Source organism: Zonotrichia albicollis, chromosome 4 (genome assembly GCF_047830755.1).
Source record: "Zonotrichia albicollis isolate bZonAlb1 chromosome 4, bZonAlb1.hap1, whole genome shotgun sequence".
In the NCBI taxonomy this organism is placed as follows: domain Eukaryota; kingdom Metazoa; phylum Chordata; class Aves; order Passeriformes; family Passerellidae; genus Zonotrichia; species Zonotrichia albicollis.
The window spans coordinates 13,804,162-13,822,465 of record NC_133822.1 but is presented as its reverse complement, the minus strand read 5'-3'; the positions used below and the strand labels follow the sequence as shown (position 1 = coordinate 13,822,465).

Sequence of the window (18,304 nt, the reverse complement as noted above, 5' to 3'; positions counted from 1 at the left end):
GTGAATCTATTTTTGGCCATGTGTTTCCATGATTTTTCACACTGCTTAATTTGTTAGCCAAGAGGTAGCTTTGGGGACACCTTCTGGATTTGAAAACTTAAAACATGTGTTGGAAATAACATTTGATTTTGCTGAAGAAATGAGTGGTTGTTTCTTACTGAAGGCTAATGCCACAGAGGTGCTGGTGGTATACTTGAGATGTTCTTTCCCAGAAGCATTTTGAAACAAAATTTCCCTTGAAAATCCTATTTAATCTTGGCTGCTCTGCTAGTAAGAATAAATCAATGTACTCTACAAAAAAGGCAACTGGATGTCAAAGTAGAGAGAATTAAACACAAACTTAAAATAAAACAAGTATTTCCCTTTTAAGAACTTTTGGAAGTCTGGGTCATAAATCTCTGTAGTCCTAACTATAGTGCCTGAGTTGGAATACTGCCCAGTTCTGCCTTATAAACTGTACATTTCCTTTTTGCAGAAAATCCCTAATGCCTGAAATGGCCATTGGTGTCACTGAGGTGTGGGGTGTGCAGATGCACAAGAGCTCTGCAGATGTGAGGCTGAGCAAATCTGCTGTGTTCTGATAGCACAGTTGCCTTGGGCTCAGGCATCTGAGCTCTTTGTTTTAGCCAGCTGAACCTGTGGGAGGTGTGTGCACTCTGAGTGTTACCCACACTCTTTGCCTTGTCTCTGGAATACTCTGACCAGTTTTGTTCTTCTTCTTTGGAAGAAATCTTTAAGCTCCCCACCAACACAAGCCATTCTGTGATTCTTTGAATGCCATAAAACATAGCCTTTCCTCTTCATTCCTTCAACTGAGCAAGGTCATTAAACAAAAGTGAATGTATAAATCTGCTAACAGGAAATTTGGCATAATTACTGTTACTGCTCAGAAATGTTCCTTTTTATTCTGCAATTTGAACACTTGCCACGTTAAATAGATCTTTCTATATCTTGATCAATAAACATGTATTCAGTGTATTCCATTATGTGTAAGTAGGCTGTATGAAACACTAGTGAATCATAGTGCCTCCCTAGAGGCCAAAGGAATAACATCATGTAGTACTTCAGGGAATTAAGAAGTGGGTGAAAAAGTGTTGTTTCTGTTGCAGACCAGCAATCACCTACTTGGGCCAAAGCCATTTCCCCTGGACAGATTGTTAGCAATATTATATAGTATTGTGGACAACAGAGTTGCTCCAACTGCAAATATATTTTCCCAGGTGAGTGTGTACTTACTTTATTTGCTTTTTAGTGTCTGGAATTCACCAAGTTTTAACTGTTTTGTAAGTCAGAATTCTAATTAAATGAAATGAAAAAACAACCACAATAGGTGATTGAAATCAAAGGTTCAGAGTAATATTTATCTGTATTCAGTACTTTATCTGTCTTATAGTCTGAAATCTGCTAATGGATAACTTTTCCCTGGTCCTGGACTGTGGTCTGTACTGAGTTCCTTGGTTTCTCACTGAAGTCTGTAAGCCTGTTTAAATTTCTGGTTAGGTGTTTAAATGTTCACTGTCCCATGGCCAAAATTAGTCACATTGTAGCACACGTTGCTACAAAAAGGTAGTGGTGAAGAAGCAGCAGAGGGAATAAGGTGCTTACAGGTGAGCAGTGTTTGCTGTGGTACCTGTCCCTGCTGTTCTCCATTTGGACAAAATGTGAGTCCTGCAGAGAAGAGTGAGGATCCCGTTTCACTAGATGGCAGCATAGCTATGGAAGTGAGTGGAATTAAGTAAATCCAGTGGTTTCTCAAGACCTCTGGGTTTGTCAGGTGTGTATTGGCCAATTCTGTATAAGTAAAGATGATTTTCTACTGTCAGTTTGATTCTTATAAATTCACCTTAGAAATTCTCAGTTTCTTCCTTCTTTCCAGTTGTAGTTTTCCACTTCTCCTCGTTAGCTATCAAATTTAACCAAGTAATATTTCAGTTTCTTTTCTGCATTCATGTAAAATTCTAGGAGCATACAGGATGTTAGTTTTGTATTCTCTTATTTTTTACAATCAAAAGCATTTTGGTATGCACTAGATGTGAATGTATTATATAACAGTATTTTAGAGCATATTTTCAAAATTAGTGTAGCTGCATATTTAACAGGCATTCCAGGTAGGAGAACAAAAGTCAGTATTCCAATGTACAGTTAAGTAGTACTGAAGCCACAATTTGTACATATTGTAGTTCCACCTTAGGCTAAATACAGAATTTACAAGTTCAATGAAATGCTTTGTTCTGATTTAGAGTTTGCACTAGGTGGCAGTGTTATCAAAGAATAGTTGTAAGCCTTTATTTTCTGAATATCTGGAGATTAAGCTATACAGATATTAAAAAATTGTATATAATCTTAACCATGTTAGGACAAAGAACTTGAAATAAAATATGTTTGTGCAATAATTCAATTTTATAAATTATTTAAGAGTATTTTTAGTTATAAAGCAATTTTTACATTAAATTTTAATTTAAAATATTGAAGTGTCCACTGCAAAGTAATAAAAATGCAACAGAATTTAAAACAGGTTTGGAAAGTAGTTTAAACTAGGCATAATATTTAATTGCTTTTCTTTCTTGAATAGTTTAAAACAATTTGTATTTCAGTGATTTTTGTCATTGGTTATTCTGTAAATACATTTTTCAAAGAAAATATTTAGGACCTGGCTTATCCTTTTCAATACTGATACATTTTGCTGTTAAATAACACAATCTTAATTTTTTGTTTGTGTGATCAGCATGGAAATAATAATAAAATTATACAGAAATTTAAAATGTTTATGTCAAATATTTGGCTTCTTAACTGACTCATGATTAATTTTATGTGCTCTTTAATGTATAAACTCAAAGGCTGTACATGAACCAAATGCATATTAATTCTCCTCATGTGCTATCAGAAAATAGCATGCCTTAGCTTTAAAGTTGGTCAACAATCACAGTCAAGATTCAAGAAGGACTGGCAGCTGCTTTAAGATCTCTCACTTGCTGATTTTGTGCTATTTCTTATTGCTTCTTGTTTTTCTGTATAGTTTCTATTCACATGAAAATTTTGGTTATTAGCTTTTCTAAAGTGAAACTTCTGTGCTAATGAGCAGCAAAATTTCATTTTTCCTCTTAATGGTAGGTTTTATTGAAAATGTTTAGTTTTTCTAAATATATTTTCAGCTTAAAATTTGAATCTTAATCTTTTGCCTTTAAATATCATACTCTTTAAAATGGTCTCATACCTTTTTTCAAACCAAATGTTAGCATGTTTGTTTTGCAAGTGTGATCTTTGCAACCAATACAAAACTAAACAACTTCTGCTGTAGCTTCTTGTTGTAAGTAGGTTACAGGAGATAGAATTGGGCCCAATTATTTTTGAACTTCCTCACTTATATAACAGTATTTTACAGTATTTTGGTCTTCCTCACTAACTGGTACTAAAGAATAGCAGAGGGTGGTAGGGAAAGCAATTTTCCACTTCTGCAAATGGCAAGTTTTTCGTTGCTCCCTTAAAAGTAATTTCTCTTGGTTTTGTCCTCTTTTTAATCAAACTTTGCACACATCCAGTAAGGTTTTTTTGAGACAAAGTTAATGGAAGGTTTGGAGGTTTTAATTATCGCATCTTCATCTCAGTACGTACATGGTTTGTTTGTATTCGTTTGAGATGCTCCCAGTGTTCATTTTTATCCAGAAAATTCACTTTTTCTTACTAATTTGTCACAATTCTATTTTTTAGCACATTGTGTATTAGTTTAACAGGTTACTGAATGGAAGTTTATTTGCTTCAAGAAGATGGAGGTTAGAAAACTTGATTTCTGGAGGCATTTGAGAGGACAAGTTCTTAAAATGTTTGTCTTCAGACACAATTTTGTGTAATATTTAACAGATTGAAGATGATATTGCAGTCACCAATGGGCAGTACATTCTGTGCTGACAGAACTTGCACAGTGGATGGTTTCTGGCTGAGTATGGCTTTGGATGTATGGCTGAGTATGGGGCTGAAGTGTTTTGGAAGGTAAAATACGGAGAAAATGGTGAAAGGATGAAAGTGCACTTTCACACAGTGCTGAAAGCTGTGTGACTCTGGGTGTGCAGCCTGCATCCTACAACAACAGAAGTCTTAGAGGTTCCTTGCTTGGTGCAGCAGGAACAACCAGGAGTATTATTTGTGTCTCCGTATGGATCCAATGTGCAGAAATATTCATTGTGTCCAAGGGCAATTACAGCAGAATGGAGGGATACAAAGACACTTTGTAAAGCTTCCTGAAAGTGCATTTTGCAAAGGTTCTGAGAATCTATTCAGTGTTTGAGTAGTATTTCCTTTTAGGTTTCCCACAGAAAATAGACAGAAATACAACGTAATGCTCTTCATAAAAATGTGCCTTAGTATAGGACACAAATGAATTTATGCACAAAGCATTGGGCAAGAATTATCAGCACCAATTTAATTTAAATGAGGTCATTTTACACTGAAGAGGATAAGAGTTGTTCATATCACAGTCAGTGAGGAAGTAGATGTTGTTACGGTTTTCAAGCCAAAATTAACCAATGTTTTTTCCTCTACCAAAGTCATTCAGCAATTGCTTCAAGTCAATTCAGTTCTCCTGGCCATTTTTCATTTTCTAGGCATTTTATCTTGCTTTTGCTTTCTTGTGAAATAGCTTTTCATAAAGAGGATTGATTAGATCTACTTGTAGTTTTGAGCTATGATGTTATCTAAGGTAAAATGGAGCAAAGCCCTTTATCTTGCATACTTTTGCATATTTTATTTCTGGTAGTACATCCCTGAATATTTGGAAAAACACCTAGGATAACTTCACAGAGTATATAATAGCTGAAAATTACCAAATAGGTAACTAATCAGTAACTTCGGTTTTGTTTACGTTTTCATTCTAATGCACTAAAGTTAGGTCATTCCAGCTTTGGTTTTAATGTTACTCTTTATATTTGGCAGATATTTTCAGATAGTTGTATAGTTAGGATTTACTTCTGACAATAGTGCATTTGCAATCAGATTTCTGGGAAGGGTGTTTATGAGTACATGGAGACACATCAGGTTGCTTGCACATAGTCTGTATTTCATTTATTAGACATTTCTTATCTCTGATGCTGGATCTAAGAACACCATTTGAATTTTCTTAAGAGCATCACAAATTTATAGAACTAACTAGTTGTAAATGTGTAAGAATTTGGAATGAAGGTTAACAAACCTAAATTTTTCAATGTGTTGTAAAGATAAATAGCATTGCAAATTGTTGTCCAAAGAGTAAGAACTTTTCATCTGAAGTTAAAATAAATGCAGTAGTGTGCCTACTCAGTAAATTGAGTAGTGTGTTAAGTGGTTTGTGTGTTTCTCAAAGACCCCAATATGATCTGGGTCTATGAGAAACACACAAACCACTGATGTACATAACATAATTCCAGCTGGAGGGAGCCAGAGGAATATGGTTTTCTGTAATTAAGAGAGGAAAAAAAGTGCCCTTTCTTGGAATGTAAGATTTTGGAGATATTTGTTTTCTATTTTCTTGCTTTCTTGTCTGCCTTACATGAATAGAATAGGGAATATCTAATATTCTTTATACAAACTGCAACAGTATGAGGCAATTTACCTGCAAAATTTCTTTGTCCTATTGTGTTGGAAGCATGCTTTATGTCTTTCTTGTTCAGATGATAATTTAATGTTTAAACTGCCCTTGATTGGTAAATTGACAGCCATGGTAAAATTTCAGTTGCAAGATTGGAAAGATGCCTGATTTTGTTCTCTACTTACTTGATTTGCATTATGGCCTGCGGATGTCACCGCCTTTCTGGACATCAAATATCCACATTCTGATTATAGTTCTAACTCTGTTACTGCATTATGTTAGGTTCCCTTGATGTAGCAATTTGATAAAGAGGAATTTGATTCTATGATTCTCTAGTTCTGTGATTCAATTCTGTGAGTATTGTCAACTTAACGGTTTTTTCTTAATCGCTTCTGCAAGCTCTGATTGTATTAATGTTTAAAAATAAGAAGTTTTTAATTCCACATTTAACAACTCTTGACAGAATAAGAATTACTCATTTTTTGCTAGATCAGCTGTATTGTGTTCCAGCTTTCCTTGCTGTTGGAGGGACTGCTCATAGGACCATTTTGCATCTGGTTTTAACACTATTATTTAAGACTAATAGAATACTCTCTGTTTAAAAAGTGAGTAGGTGGGTGAATTTCTACAGAAAAAGGTCTGGTTTAAAATGTATGTTGTTCTCCAGTGTTCCCTAAGAGGCCTTATTATGAAGAAGAACAAAGATAAGTGGAGCCATTTTTATTTTAGAGTATGCAGGAAATACAGAGCATATTCTTGTACTGTCAGTACAAGATGTTATATGTCAGTAAGTAGATTAATTTTTATTTTTTTAAAAATAAATGCTGGAAAAATGAAAGTTTCTGCTGATTCTATTAAACCACCTTCCTTTGCTTTCCTATTACTCGGAAATTCCGCAAGTGTTGTGCTTGTTCTATTTTTGGATAAATGGATAGAGGAATTGCTAAAATTTTACCTGAAATAATTGAGAAATTCATAGCAGACATTAGCTGCCTCAGTGTGGGAGGTGACTTTGGAAGAATATATTTCTATCCTGTTCTCAAATGAACTTAACATTTACACCTTCATGACCAAAATTCATCATGCAGTGAGATTTCTTGTTGTCTGGTTGAATGTTTAAAAAAAATCCTTTCTATCTATCTATTGCAAATTGGTTCAAGACAAAATTGAAGCATATCACACATCTGATTTTGGAGAGTGCTTCTGCTTTAAATATCCATTAGGTGCTGCTGAGATTTGGGAGACTTGAACAGTTGTTTACAAAAATATCTAAATGTTTGAATAATTATTTTATACATTGTTGAAAGGTGGAATCATTAAGTAGTGAATATTCAGAAGGAAGATGATTGTAGAAGTTGCATTTCTCTTGGAGTTGATTGTGTATGTAGATTTTCTTGAATTTTGTTTTTGGAATATAAGCGAATATATTCTCATGTATTTCCCTATTTTTATCACTTCTTGAGTTCTAAAATTACAAGAGAAGATGTCATCAGCCTCTGCTTCTGTCCTATTGATTTAACCTGAAAATGACTGCATTTCACTGTCCTCTTGCTTCAGAGGAAGGTACATAAAATTGCACAGCTTAATCCATTCTGACCACAGGAGGTGTCATCTCTGGCGTGATCCTTCTATACTTCCATGCAGGGGGAAGCACTTATTTTTACAAAAAAATGAACTATATGGAAAAAGGTCTTAAAAGCTTATGTTTTAATTTTGTTATTTTTCATGAGAACTATTTAGAATTACAGTATTTCTCTCTGTCTGGTCAGTCAGAAGATCTTCAGAGCTTTCCAGTGACAGGAATGAGCAAATATAAACCGTGGACTCTGGGCTTATCTCATTCTCATTACTGGTGTAAATAAACTTCCCCTCCTCTTTCAGAGTGCATTGAAGATAACTAAGGCACATCTTGCCAGCACAAAATATCTGTTAGTCTTCTGTAACATCCTATGTCTCACACAGCATTCAAATATAATCTATACATCCCCACATGTTTATTGTCCAAGTGGGTTTGTAGTACAACCTTTTGATCCTGTGACTTCATGGTTGCCCTTACCTAAAAGATTATTTTTGTATTGTTAGAACATCTTTTTAGCAGTTGTCAGTTTGTAGCTGTGGTTTTTTTTTTTTTTTTTTTTTAGACAATTTTATATTCTTCCTGTTGTATTTGAGCCTAACTGGGTTTGATCCTGTATCCTTTTATAGGTATATTATGCATCTGACAGACTTTGTTTTCCTGGATCTGCCTGTTGGTTAGAAAGTGTAGTAATCTATTGATCTCATTGTACTGAATTGTATTGATCTCCGTACTCTGTTGATTTTCTGTAGGTTTGGGAAGATGGTGATAAGAGGTAATAAATAACTCCCATTTTCTCATTTTCTGTTATTGGTTACTGGACTAATCTGGCAGAAATTCATGAGCTGAAATGGGAACTTAATGTGATGCACAGCATGGTGACATAGTTAGCACTTTAGCACTGACTATGGCAGCTTGAGAGAGCCTGCTGTTAAGCAAAAAGAAAGGAGAAAACATTACTTTTAACCAAATAGCTGACTATTTTTTTCCAACTCTGAGCATAGCTGTGAAAAAAAATAAAAGTATTCTTACTTCAAGTAGTACTTTCTAATTAAAATTGTGACAAGACTGTTATGCTTGATTCCTTCTAATTTTAATTGATGCAGAAAAGATATTTTAGAAAAATTAATAGTGTTTTACCTATAATGTTGTTTTGATCTTATTCTCATTTTTGGAGATATATTGATAATACAGCTTTAGGATTTCTTAGGAAACTTTCTTAATTAAATCCTGTTCTATTTTTGTATGAGTTCTTTCTTTACAGTAATTTAAAGTAAAAAACTTACCTTATTTCTGTGATGAGCTTATAGGTTTCAAACCTTACTCTATGGCTTGAAAACAGTGTATTTAAGAAGACAAATCATTGTGAATTATTGGAAACTAGTTTTATGGAAGAAATTTGGGTTATGACAAGGGATAGACTATTGAGAGGGAATGGGTAGTGAGGACTTCAGATGAGATGAAGTTCATCAGGAAGATCAAGTGAATTCTTAAATATCTTATCTAGAACAGTTTACTGATTTCTAAACTTCCTTGCTTTTTGATCTGAGTTTTTTTATTTGTGTAGCATGTCCCTAAGAATTTGCTGACCAGGAAGTAGCTGTGTTTAAGGCTTTGTGAAGTTGATTTATGATAAATTTGTACTTTTTTATTTACTTTAAATTTAGTGTATCAATTACTTTAATTTCATTATATAATCTGTTAATAACTTTCACAAGGTATTCTTGTGGCCCTGTGAACATATTGTATATTCCCTTGTGCCTTTCACATGTCTTAGATTGCATGCTATATAATATAGGGAATGTGTTGTATCAACCAACAGTTTCTTTAATTTCTGTTCCCTCAGCACATTATTTGTAAACAGTATTTGAAGCTTCCAGTCTTAACTTATCTATGAAAATGTGTTAGTGTATCAAAAAAGTAAATATGAATACATGAAAGACAAAATAGAGTTTTCCTCCTTCCAGACTCTTTCCTTTCCATCTCTTTCTCTACACACTTACTTAGAAATTGGTTTCATGTACTTACTGGTAGGAACATCGTTTAATACTCCAGGAACAAATTTGTGCTGTGTTTACATCAAGCAGTTGCAGCTGAGGCTTGTTAGTGATTGCCTCCCCAATTAAAAAAAATTCTTCACTGTGGTACATGAACTCCTATTGTTTGGAGATAAATAATCAGCTCATCCCCTCTTTAGGGAAGAACAAAGAACATAATAGTACATCTGGTTCATGTGTTAAGACAGCAAAGATTAATTAAGCAAGTACTGCACAACCTCTCTTGATAACATATATATCTAAAAACAGCCTGTATATTATAAGTTTTTTAATCACTTTGCTTTAACCATTTAGTGTATGCAGAAAGTCTATTTCAGAATCACCAGCTATTCATGGAAATAAGATAGGACACAATACTGAGATAAAGCAAATTAGAGCATTAAGATAGAATTCATTAGTTCTCTCTCAAATCTCTTGTTTTAAGCTGATATGCCTAGAAAGATATGATTAAATACTAAAAAGAACCTTTCAAGCCCCCAGGTGACATCATTAATACTCTTTTATAAATTCTATCTTTCTTAGAGGTGATTTGGCTGTTTTCTCTCACCATTTGGAGTATGACCTGTTTGGGACAAGGAACCATTTCCTTATTGAGCATTTGTGTAGAATCTGGTTATTTGAAATACAATTTCAAAACTAGAACTGACTCTTGAGATTAAATAGTTACATTGCATGCCCTGTTTCTTCACATTCCTGGTAGCTGGAGCTAAAGTCTAATTCCAGCTGAAAGGCTACTGAAGGCCAATTTTACCTGCTGTACTTTTTGCTTCGTTGTCTTTCAGCCAAAACAGCTTTACCAGCTCCTTGGTGTTCACATCAGTGAGTTGTAGGGATGCAGATATCTTGTCAAGATCTTCATTTGACAATCCTTTGCTTATTTAATATCTTTTACTTCGCTGCACATACAGTAATGGATGCAATTGCAGTTTCAGTAGTGGCAAGAAAGATGGTTCAGAATCACTGGTTGAAGGGTTGGCTATAATGTTGCACTCTTTTTATTGATGTGCTCCTTGGACTGCTTGTTATGTGGTCCCATGTCCTCCTGCCCCTGCCTAATGCACTTTTACATCTCCCAACTTAGTTTGTTCTCCTTAGGTATTTACACCTCACCTGTCACTTCAATATGAATTATTTTGCTGTACCACATGTGAAATTAAATTTTTAGAATTGTATCTGTACCATTCTGTCTTTAGCTCCCATTTCCTAATGAGGTTGAAAAGTCCTGAGACTGTGCCCATGCACAATGTTAGAGCATAAAGTAGCAAAATGGTGCATTAAAGAATATGTTGGATCACTTTGGTAAATGCTTGTACTGTTTCTGCCCTGCCAGCTGCAGTCAGTTCTAGCTACTGACTTTGTGCTTGACACCCCTCCTCCCCTAAAGGCCCTTTGCTGCTGGCTGTGTTCATTTGATAGCAGATAGTGGGGCTGCCACAGTATCTTGGACAAAAGGAGCAGCTGCATTGAAAGAGAGGATTTCAGAATATGAAGCTTATTCACAAAAGAATGCCTCTTGGTAGATGAGGAATAGTTAGGAATTTACATAATCTCTCTTCTCCATCTATGGAAATAATAACTGGAAAATATTTGGGGGGAGCAATGTGGAAAATTGATAGCATGGTGTAAGTAAATGTCATTTATGGAAAGTTTATATTCTTAGTAAATGTTGCAAATATCATTCATTTAAAATATGGAGAATGACAAAACAAGGTGAGACAAATCCTAGACTTGGAAAAGCTGTTATGATGATGATGATGATGACAGTGATGATTATTATGGGTGAAAATGGTTCTGTCTATCTGAAGTTGCATAGGTGCTGCAAAAAGTTTCTGTCCTTGCCCCTGTATGATTAAATTTCTCATGTTAGATGGAGGAGGGTGGATGATACTAGAAATGTGATTATTTTAGGCAAGATTGGGTCTACCTATCTATGTGTCTGAACAGTAAAAGTACATATGAGGTAGTCAGTGTGCTTTTCTAGTTAACGGAGAGAAACAGCCATGCACCCTGATGCAGACATGAGCATCTAAACCCACTCTGTTAGTGAAGTTTTAAATCTGTGCTAGGTTTCAGTGAACTGTGTCCTGATGCACTGCCTCCTCCATCCTTTAGAAACAGGATCAAGACAGCCTGAGATGCAAGCAAGCATTTACATTATAGCTGTGTAAAGCTATTCTATCCTGAAGGACTAAGAAGTGTTTTCTCAGTCATTATTCTGGCTTTCTTACAAAACAAATGGAAAAGCCACCATCAAATATCCCTGCTTGGATGTCATATTCCTTGTCAAAATGTTTGCAGGCTGGGGGCAGTGATTGATTTGTACCTTCCCACTCATTCTTCCTGCAAATTAAGTTGGGCTGTCACTCTGCAGTGAGTACTTGGGCAGAGCCTGCCCAGGGTTGCATTGCATGGCTGGCAGGCTGGTGTTGGCCTTCTCATCCTTTTTTTGCTGGACTGCTTTTGACTTATTCCTAAGGACAAGGTGCTGAAACTCATCTCTTTCTGATAGAAACTTGTTTTGCAGAATTCTGTGATGATGACCTGTCATTTTACATTCTTGAACTTGCAGTCTGATCCCTACAGCTTTGAACTGTATTTCAGTTACAGCAACTATAGGCTAGCTCAGTGTCTTCTGGAAACTGCTCTGAAAGTGATATTTTTCAATGTGAGAATGCTGAATATGTCAGGAAGGGATCTTCTGTCTTTGTTTTGTGAAGTATGAAATAAAAAGAGGTTAGAAATAAACTCTGCAAGTGCAAGTCATAGAAGATGTACCAAAAAAAATTAAAGACTTAGAAGTTATTTAAATTTCAGGAAGTGCTTCAGAGGTAAAATTTAAAAATTGAGATTCCATACTGACATTCAGTGTGGATTTTTGGCACACTTGAACTGAAACTAAAATTGAAATGTTTGAAGACAGATCTAGTTCAGATGAGCAAGTGCTGCTCTGTAGGTGTGTTTCTCTAACATGTGATGGTGCAACTTTAACTTCATTCAGATGAACATTCATTACCCTGCTGTTACCCATGTAGAGAAAGGTGTTTAAAAAAAAGAAAACAAACATGAACAACAACTCAAAACCAAACCCCAGATAAACAGACAAAAATCTCAGTTTCAAAAATTATGTGCTTTCAAACTATTTTTAGGTTATTCTCTTGTTTTCTAATTAGTAGTTATTCATGAATGTGATTAAATTTATGTATGTTGCCATTTCTAACAGGACCTGCGTCTAGTCTCCATAGCAGTTCTCATAGAATATTGAGAGATATCTTTCTGTGCATGGTTTTACATACTTTTTTTTTCTGCTTGCTCACCTTCCATAAATGTTTCCTGAAATAGAATACAAATGAACTGTGGGAGCTTCATCATCCTATTGTGAACATTGTAAAGCATTCCACTATGAGAAATAGAATATACAGACAATATATCTATGTCTTCTGATAAGTTTTGAATTCAGACTCTGGTTAGTAATCAGTTTGAAAAAACATAGGAGATAAGGTAGCTGGGATATTTTTCGAAAGGCATAGCTAGAGAATATGAAGATCCAGGTTTGTCTGTTTTAATAATTGAAGAGTGCTGGATATGTTGTTGACCATCTGTGACCTACATAGAATGAACTAGTGGGTGTACCATGTTCTAGATATCTGTGCAAGAAATATGGAAGACAATGTCAGAAGAGAAAGTAATGAATTATATACAAAAAACACAAACCCTGGTGTAGTAGATACAGACAGTAAACAGATTGACTCAAGAGATTACCACACAGACATGAGAAGAAAACTGAAGATTGTTGTTATAAAATGATCTTTTTCAGCCTTTTTTATTTATTACTAGCATATGGCCTAGGAAGACTTTTTGCAACAGATATCTTCTAGTGTGGAATGGCCTCTAATGGATGTATGACACTGATGGTGTAGAGAAAAGCTTTTTAATAATTGGTGTGACTGTAGTGCTTGTGAAAGATGCTAGACTGACAGTCTAGAAGACTGGGAGCCTGAAGTAATCTGTTCTGATTCACTGAACAGGTATAGCAGAGGCATCAATGGCACAAAATCTCTGCATTGCTTTTCAGTGATAGCCTGAAAAGTCTACCTTTTGTTTTGAGCTGGCTGCCTCTTAGTTAATAGTGACAGAGAGTTGCTGTTCATCCTAGTACTTAGCTCTCACAAATGAGCTTTTGACATAGAGAAGCTTTCTGTTTAGATTGACAACTTCTGTCACAAAATGTGATGGGCTTCCAGTAGAAGTAGAAGAGGGAAGGATAGCTAGCAGGGAGCACATGGTGGCTGGAGCTGTTGTGCAGGGGGCTGGTCTGCTGAGCCTGCCTTTTCCCTTCCCTCCTAGACAAATCATTGACACCTCGCTGGTTTTAACCTTGTAGTAGGCATTTTGTGGGGCTAGCCTGTGGAATGCTGTTTGACCAGTTGATTTAACATGTTTTCCATGCAGTTGTCACCAGAACCAGAGCATCTCATGATGACTGGGAGAAATGAAAAGGTACAGGTGGAGATTTGACATGGCAGAATCTCCATAGCAGTAAAAAAACCTACTTTTATCCATTGTTAGATAAACATTCAGACCAATATCTTCTTCTCCTCTCCCATTTCAAAAATAGCCCAAATTTTAATTCTACTCAGCATCTGGAATTCCCTAGAGTGAACCAGACTCCAGTGCAGTTTGTGGTCTCCATCTGGCTCAGGTGAAGTTTTTGTAACTTTACATTGTGCTGGGGCACAGGGGATAGCTCGGTGTGTTAGAGTGATGAGGAAGAAAGATAGCAAACAGGATGGAGAGTCATCAGTGGGACAGGAGATAAAAAGTAATTCTTGAAGTCCTCGTGTCATTTTCTTGTGACTGAAAGTATTTATGCAGATACTGAAAAAGACAAATGTGAAGAAAAAAGGTTAATGAACTGTACTCCAAAACTCAAAGGTATTTCAGACTGATTGCCCAAAATAGATGGTGCCTGAAACCTGGATAAAGACCCAAACATAAAAATGAGTAATGTAAACAATTTATTAGGCACTTATGTTGTATTTTAATAGCAGAAATGCTTGTGCAGGTAATTTCATTTTTTTTTCTGTGATAACTAGGCATGAACAGAGAAGAAATTTGAGTCTGATGTTTTATTAAAACAAACAAACAAAAAAAAACAAACAGAAAAACCTACACACATCAGTAAAAAGTCAATATAAAGTGGTAAATGCAAGCTGGCATGCATAAGTGGATATGACCTGGAATAAAACTGTTCAGAGAAAGAAAATAATTGCAAAGCACTAGCACTTAAAAGAAGATGTAGGCATGAAGACTGGCAAAAATTAAAAGCTAGAAGGGAATGACTTGTGAAGAAAGATTAAAGGAAATGAACACATGTAATTATTACTTATAGCTATCTGTGTGCTTGGTGATGTTCAGATGAAGAGAGATGATCCCTACACTAATTTGGCTAAATAACTACCAGGGGATGATGAAAATGTCTGAAGGTATTTATAGTCTTGAAGTGCCAAGGAAGGATTCATTTAGAAGAGTTCAAAAAAGGTCTAAGTAGGAGTAATGAAATAAGATGAGCTTTTTTAGCTTTGAATGCTATAAAAACCCCTTCTTTTGGAGATGGTAAAGTGTGTGATAGTCTCCCCTGAAGTTTTAGTGCAATGCCCCACTGCTTGAGCTATTGCAAATGACAGTAGACAAAGCATTCAGATATAAACTTAAAAGAAGGGGAAAGAATTTTGTATTGGTGGGAGGAGAGTGAAGATGACTTAATAGATATTTTCTGTCTTTAATTTTGATGGTCTCACATGGTATAAATTAACAAAATAAGACTCATGGTGTACTACTGAAACATAATTTATGTAAATTTGCTTTAGAATAGGCATTAACCTTGATCCTTACTTCAATTCTGCATTAAGCCTTGCCTTTGATACAATAATCTTAATTAAAACTGAATATTTTATGATTTAACTCCCTCTGCCTCATGAGCAGAACAATACTCTTATCTGTGTTACCTATAAAAGTGCAATCCATATAGACTATCTATTGCATCAGATGATAGGTTTGCTTAAGGTCATTTTCATATGAATACAAGTACTGACAAAGAGCAGTTTAATTTGTTTAAATATTATTAACTCTTATTTTACAACCAAATGTTAAAAAGCTAGTTAAGTAATTTTTCATGCATGGTGAATTAGGAAATGTTGACCTAATAAATACTATATTCTTTTGGAGAAAAAAAACCCCAACCTGCATGAATGAGGAGAAAAGTAAGAATTGGCAGATGTGATGTGTGACAAGTGTGTCATCATGTAACTGTCAATCACTGTCATCTTCATAATACTTTTAACTGGATTAGGTGAGGTAGTAAGAGAAAAGCTGTTCGTTTTGATGTTAAATCCTAATATGTTCTAAAAGGAACAGGCAGGAATTTGAAATGGGCATGAAATTTTGCCCTTTTTTTAAATTTTGGAGGATTTTTTGTTGTTGATGTTGGGAGTTTTGTTGTTTGTTTTATGTTTATTTGTTTTGTCATGATGTTAGAACAAATGAAGGCTGTTCTGGATCAGTATTGGAACTTGCCCTCCTCTCGCATGACCATGTGCACACCTGCAAGACACATCCTTAATCTGGGGGTGCTTTGTAGCTGCAGTCACTGACACGGGACAGGCATCTTCAGGTTGCTCACTGCTTATAAATGGAGACATTTGTAAAATGACTTTTTCCAATTTGAAAAGATGTGCAAGTATTGTCTTAGTTATTTTGTAATAATCTACTGTAGAAGTTCAAGGAGAGAGGATGTAATATCAAGTGACAACAGTTGATAAATTATATATGCGTGTGTGTGTATGTGTGTGTATATATATATATATATATATATATATATAAAACTTAGCCTTAAAATGTAGAAGGCAAGGAAACCTTTGAGTATCCATCTGTGCTGAAAAAGGACATATTTTCTGAAATTCTCTAATTTTTTGTTGAATTTAATGTGTCAGACTAAATACTTTGGATAAAAAAGCAGCTATGATAAATCTTGATGTCTGGACTGCTTCTTTACTGAGTAGCTGACTTATATGTGTCACTGGAATCTTTGATTATGTCAGATATTTAGTGGACCCAGTGTAAGTCATCAGTCTTTTTCTTCCTTGGTTAAATAATATTTGTCAGACACTTTCATCAGCATTTGAGATATTTTTCTCTTGTTGTTCTAGTTTTTTCTTGCCTCTAAGTATCAAGTTGCAGCTGTGGTACATTGGACATCCACAAACATTACATATATACTGATACCTTTACTTCCCATTCAGAGCTAAAGAAACATAGCAGTATGCATTTATTGTGAACAATTGTCATATAAATGAATTGACAGTGTATTTTTGGGCACAGCAGTCTTCTCATCAGTTCATTAGCTTATTGGATTCAACACTTACAGAGAACCCACAGAACAAATTTGTGAAGTTGAATACATTTATTTGCTGAAGGATAAAAATAGAAAGTGAATAGTTGTTAATATAATTTTTACATTTCTAGTCTTCCCATTAGATCTTTACAGGAGAATGTAACACCTGATCACACTGAAAAAAATGAAACTCTTTGCTTTTGTAGCACCATTTCCCTGCTTTTTTGCCTGTGGCATTCTCAAGTGCAGCTTTTAATGGCCACAAAGAACACAGGAGCTGTGGGTTCTGTGTGGGTCCCTGGCGCCAAAGGATTTGTGTGGCTGGTTCCAGGGAGCCCAAAGGGTTAAATGCAGTTAAGCTTTTCCTCAGCTTTCTGGGAACCTGGCAGTGGCTTTCTTTCAGTTGCTTTGTAACAGGAGGAACAATACCTGAATTCAGCCTTGGGTTGTGTTGGAGAGGGGGAAGGATTCAGGTTATAGTGTCAGAGGCAACAGTTGCACTCGGGCAGCACCAGCAAGTGCTTCACTCTCTGGCTGAAAAAAGGGGAATGTTAACAAGGCAAGTCTCAGATAAGACCATATGTATGTAGGGTTTTGTTGTTATTTAATCCATTTCTCTCTGCTTGTGGTTTTCTTTTTAGCTAAATTAATCATGCTGTTTTGAATAGGCTGCATTCTGCCACTGGGAACTGTAACTCAGGCTCTGGCTGGTGATGAGCCAGCCTAAGAACAGGGGGACACAGTTTTTTTGTGGCTTGCACTCAGGCAGGAGTTCAAGAGTCTTGTCACTGGGAAGAAAATAAGCATAAGAAACTGAAAGTTGAACCCCAAGCCTGGATAATGATGATGGAAAATAACCTCTGAAAATTCTTACAGTAGGCTATCATTCTGTTAGCCAACTGAATGGAAGTTGTGTTTCTGAATTAATGTTTAACAGTTTATTTGGGAAGGAGGTGAACGCATTTATGGCTACTGACTGTATTTCATCCATGATTTCTTCAATGAGCTACTGTTATTAAAGAGCACCAAGATGGTTTGGTCAAAGGAGGCTGCATGGGGATTTCATGATTGTTTCGATTTTCTAATTTCTTTTAGAGAGGGATTTGGGTTACATTCCAAGAAACAAACAAAAAAAAATTCCTACCAAGAAACCAACCTGCCATAAGGATAAACATGTCAGTGTTTGGTTTCTGAGTTACACATTTCTCCACATCCAAACCTTGTTTTTTCTGGAGCCGGAAGATGCAGCAGTAGTAATTGAGGAGCTCTGTTAAGGCTGCCCCACCCAGGTGCTCAATATGTTTGAAAGTGATGATCCAGGCACAGGGTGTGGAGCATCTTAGGCTGAGAAGGGGGGAGCAGGAGGCATGTAGAGGATAAGGGGACATAATGAGCCACAGCCAGGTGCTGCTGCTCCACTCCAAGGCAATGGGCACAAACTGAAACACAGGAGGAGCGTCAGGAAATGCTTCTTACTGTGAGGGTGACTTGAGTGCTGGCACAGGTTGCCCAGAATGGTGGTGAAATCTCCATCCTCAGAGATGCTCAAAAGCTCTCTGGACACGGTTCTGGGCAGCCTGGTTGAGATGGCCCTGTTGAGCAGGAGGTTGGACCAGATGGCCTCCAGAGATCCCTGCCACCTCAACCATGCTGTGATTCTGGGTTGTGAGGGACAGGGAGAAGCTGAGGTTGTAAGGGACATGAACAGAGGATGTTTGAGATTT

The 18,304-nt window shown here is 36.0% G+C and overlaps 1 protein-coding gene across 3 annotated transcripts in view; it reads left to right on the top strand.

Annotated features, from left to right (window-relative positions):
• ORC5 (origin recognition complex subunit 5) overlaps positions 1-18,304 on the top strand; it is a 69,724-nt gene that overhangs the window by 24,268 nt on the left and 27,152 nt on the right. For all 3 annotated transcript variants that reach the window (XM_074538847.1, XM_074538849.1, XM_005482648.3), the window contains exon 13: positions 1,110-1,220. In XM_074538847.1, the coding sequence (XP_074394948.1) occupies positions 1,110-1,220 (111 nt within the window). The remainder of the gene's footprint in view (positions 1-1,109; positions 1,221-18,304) is intronic.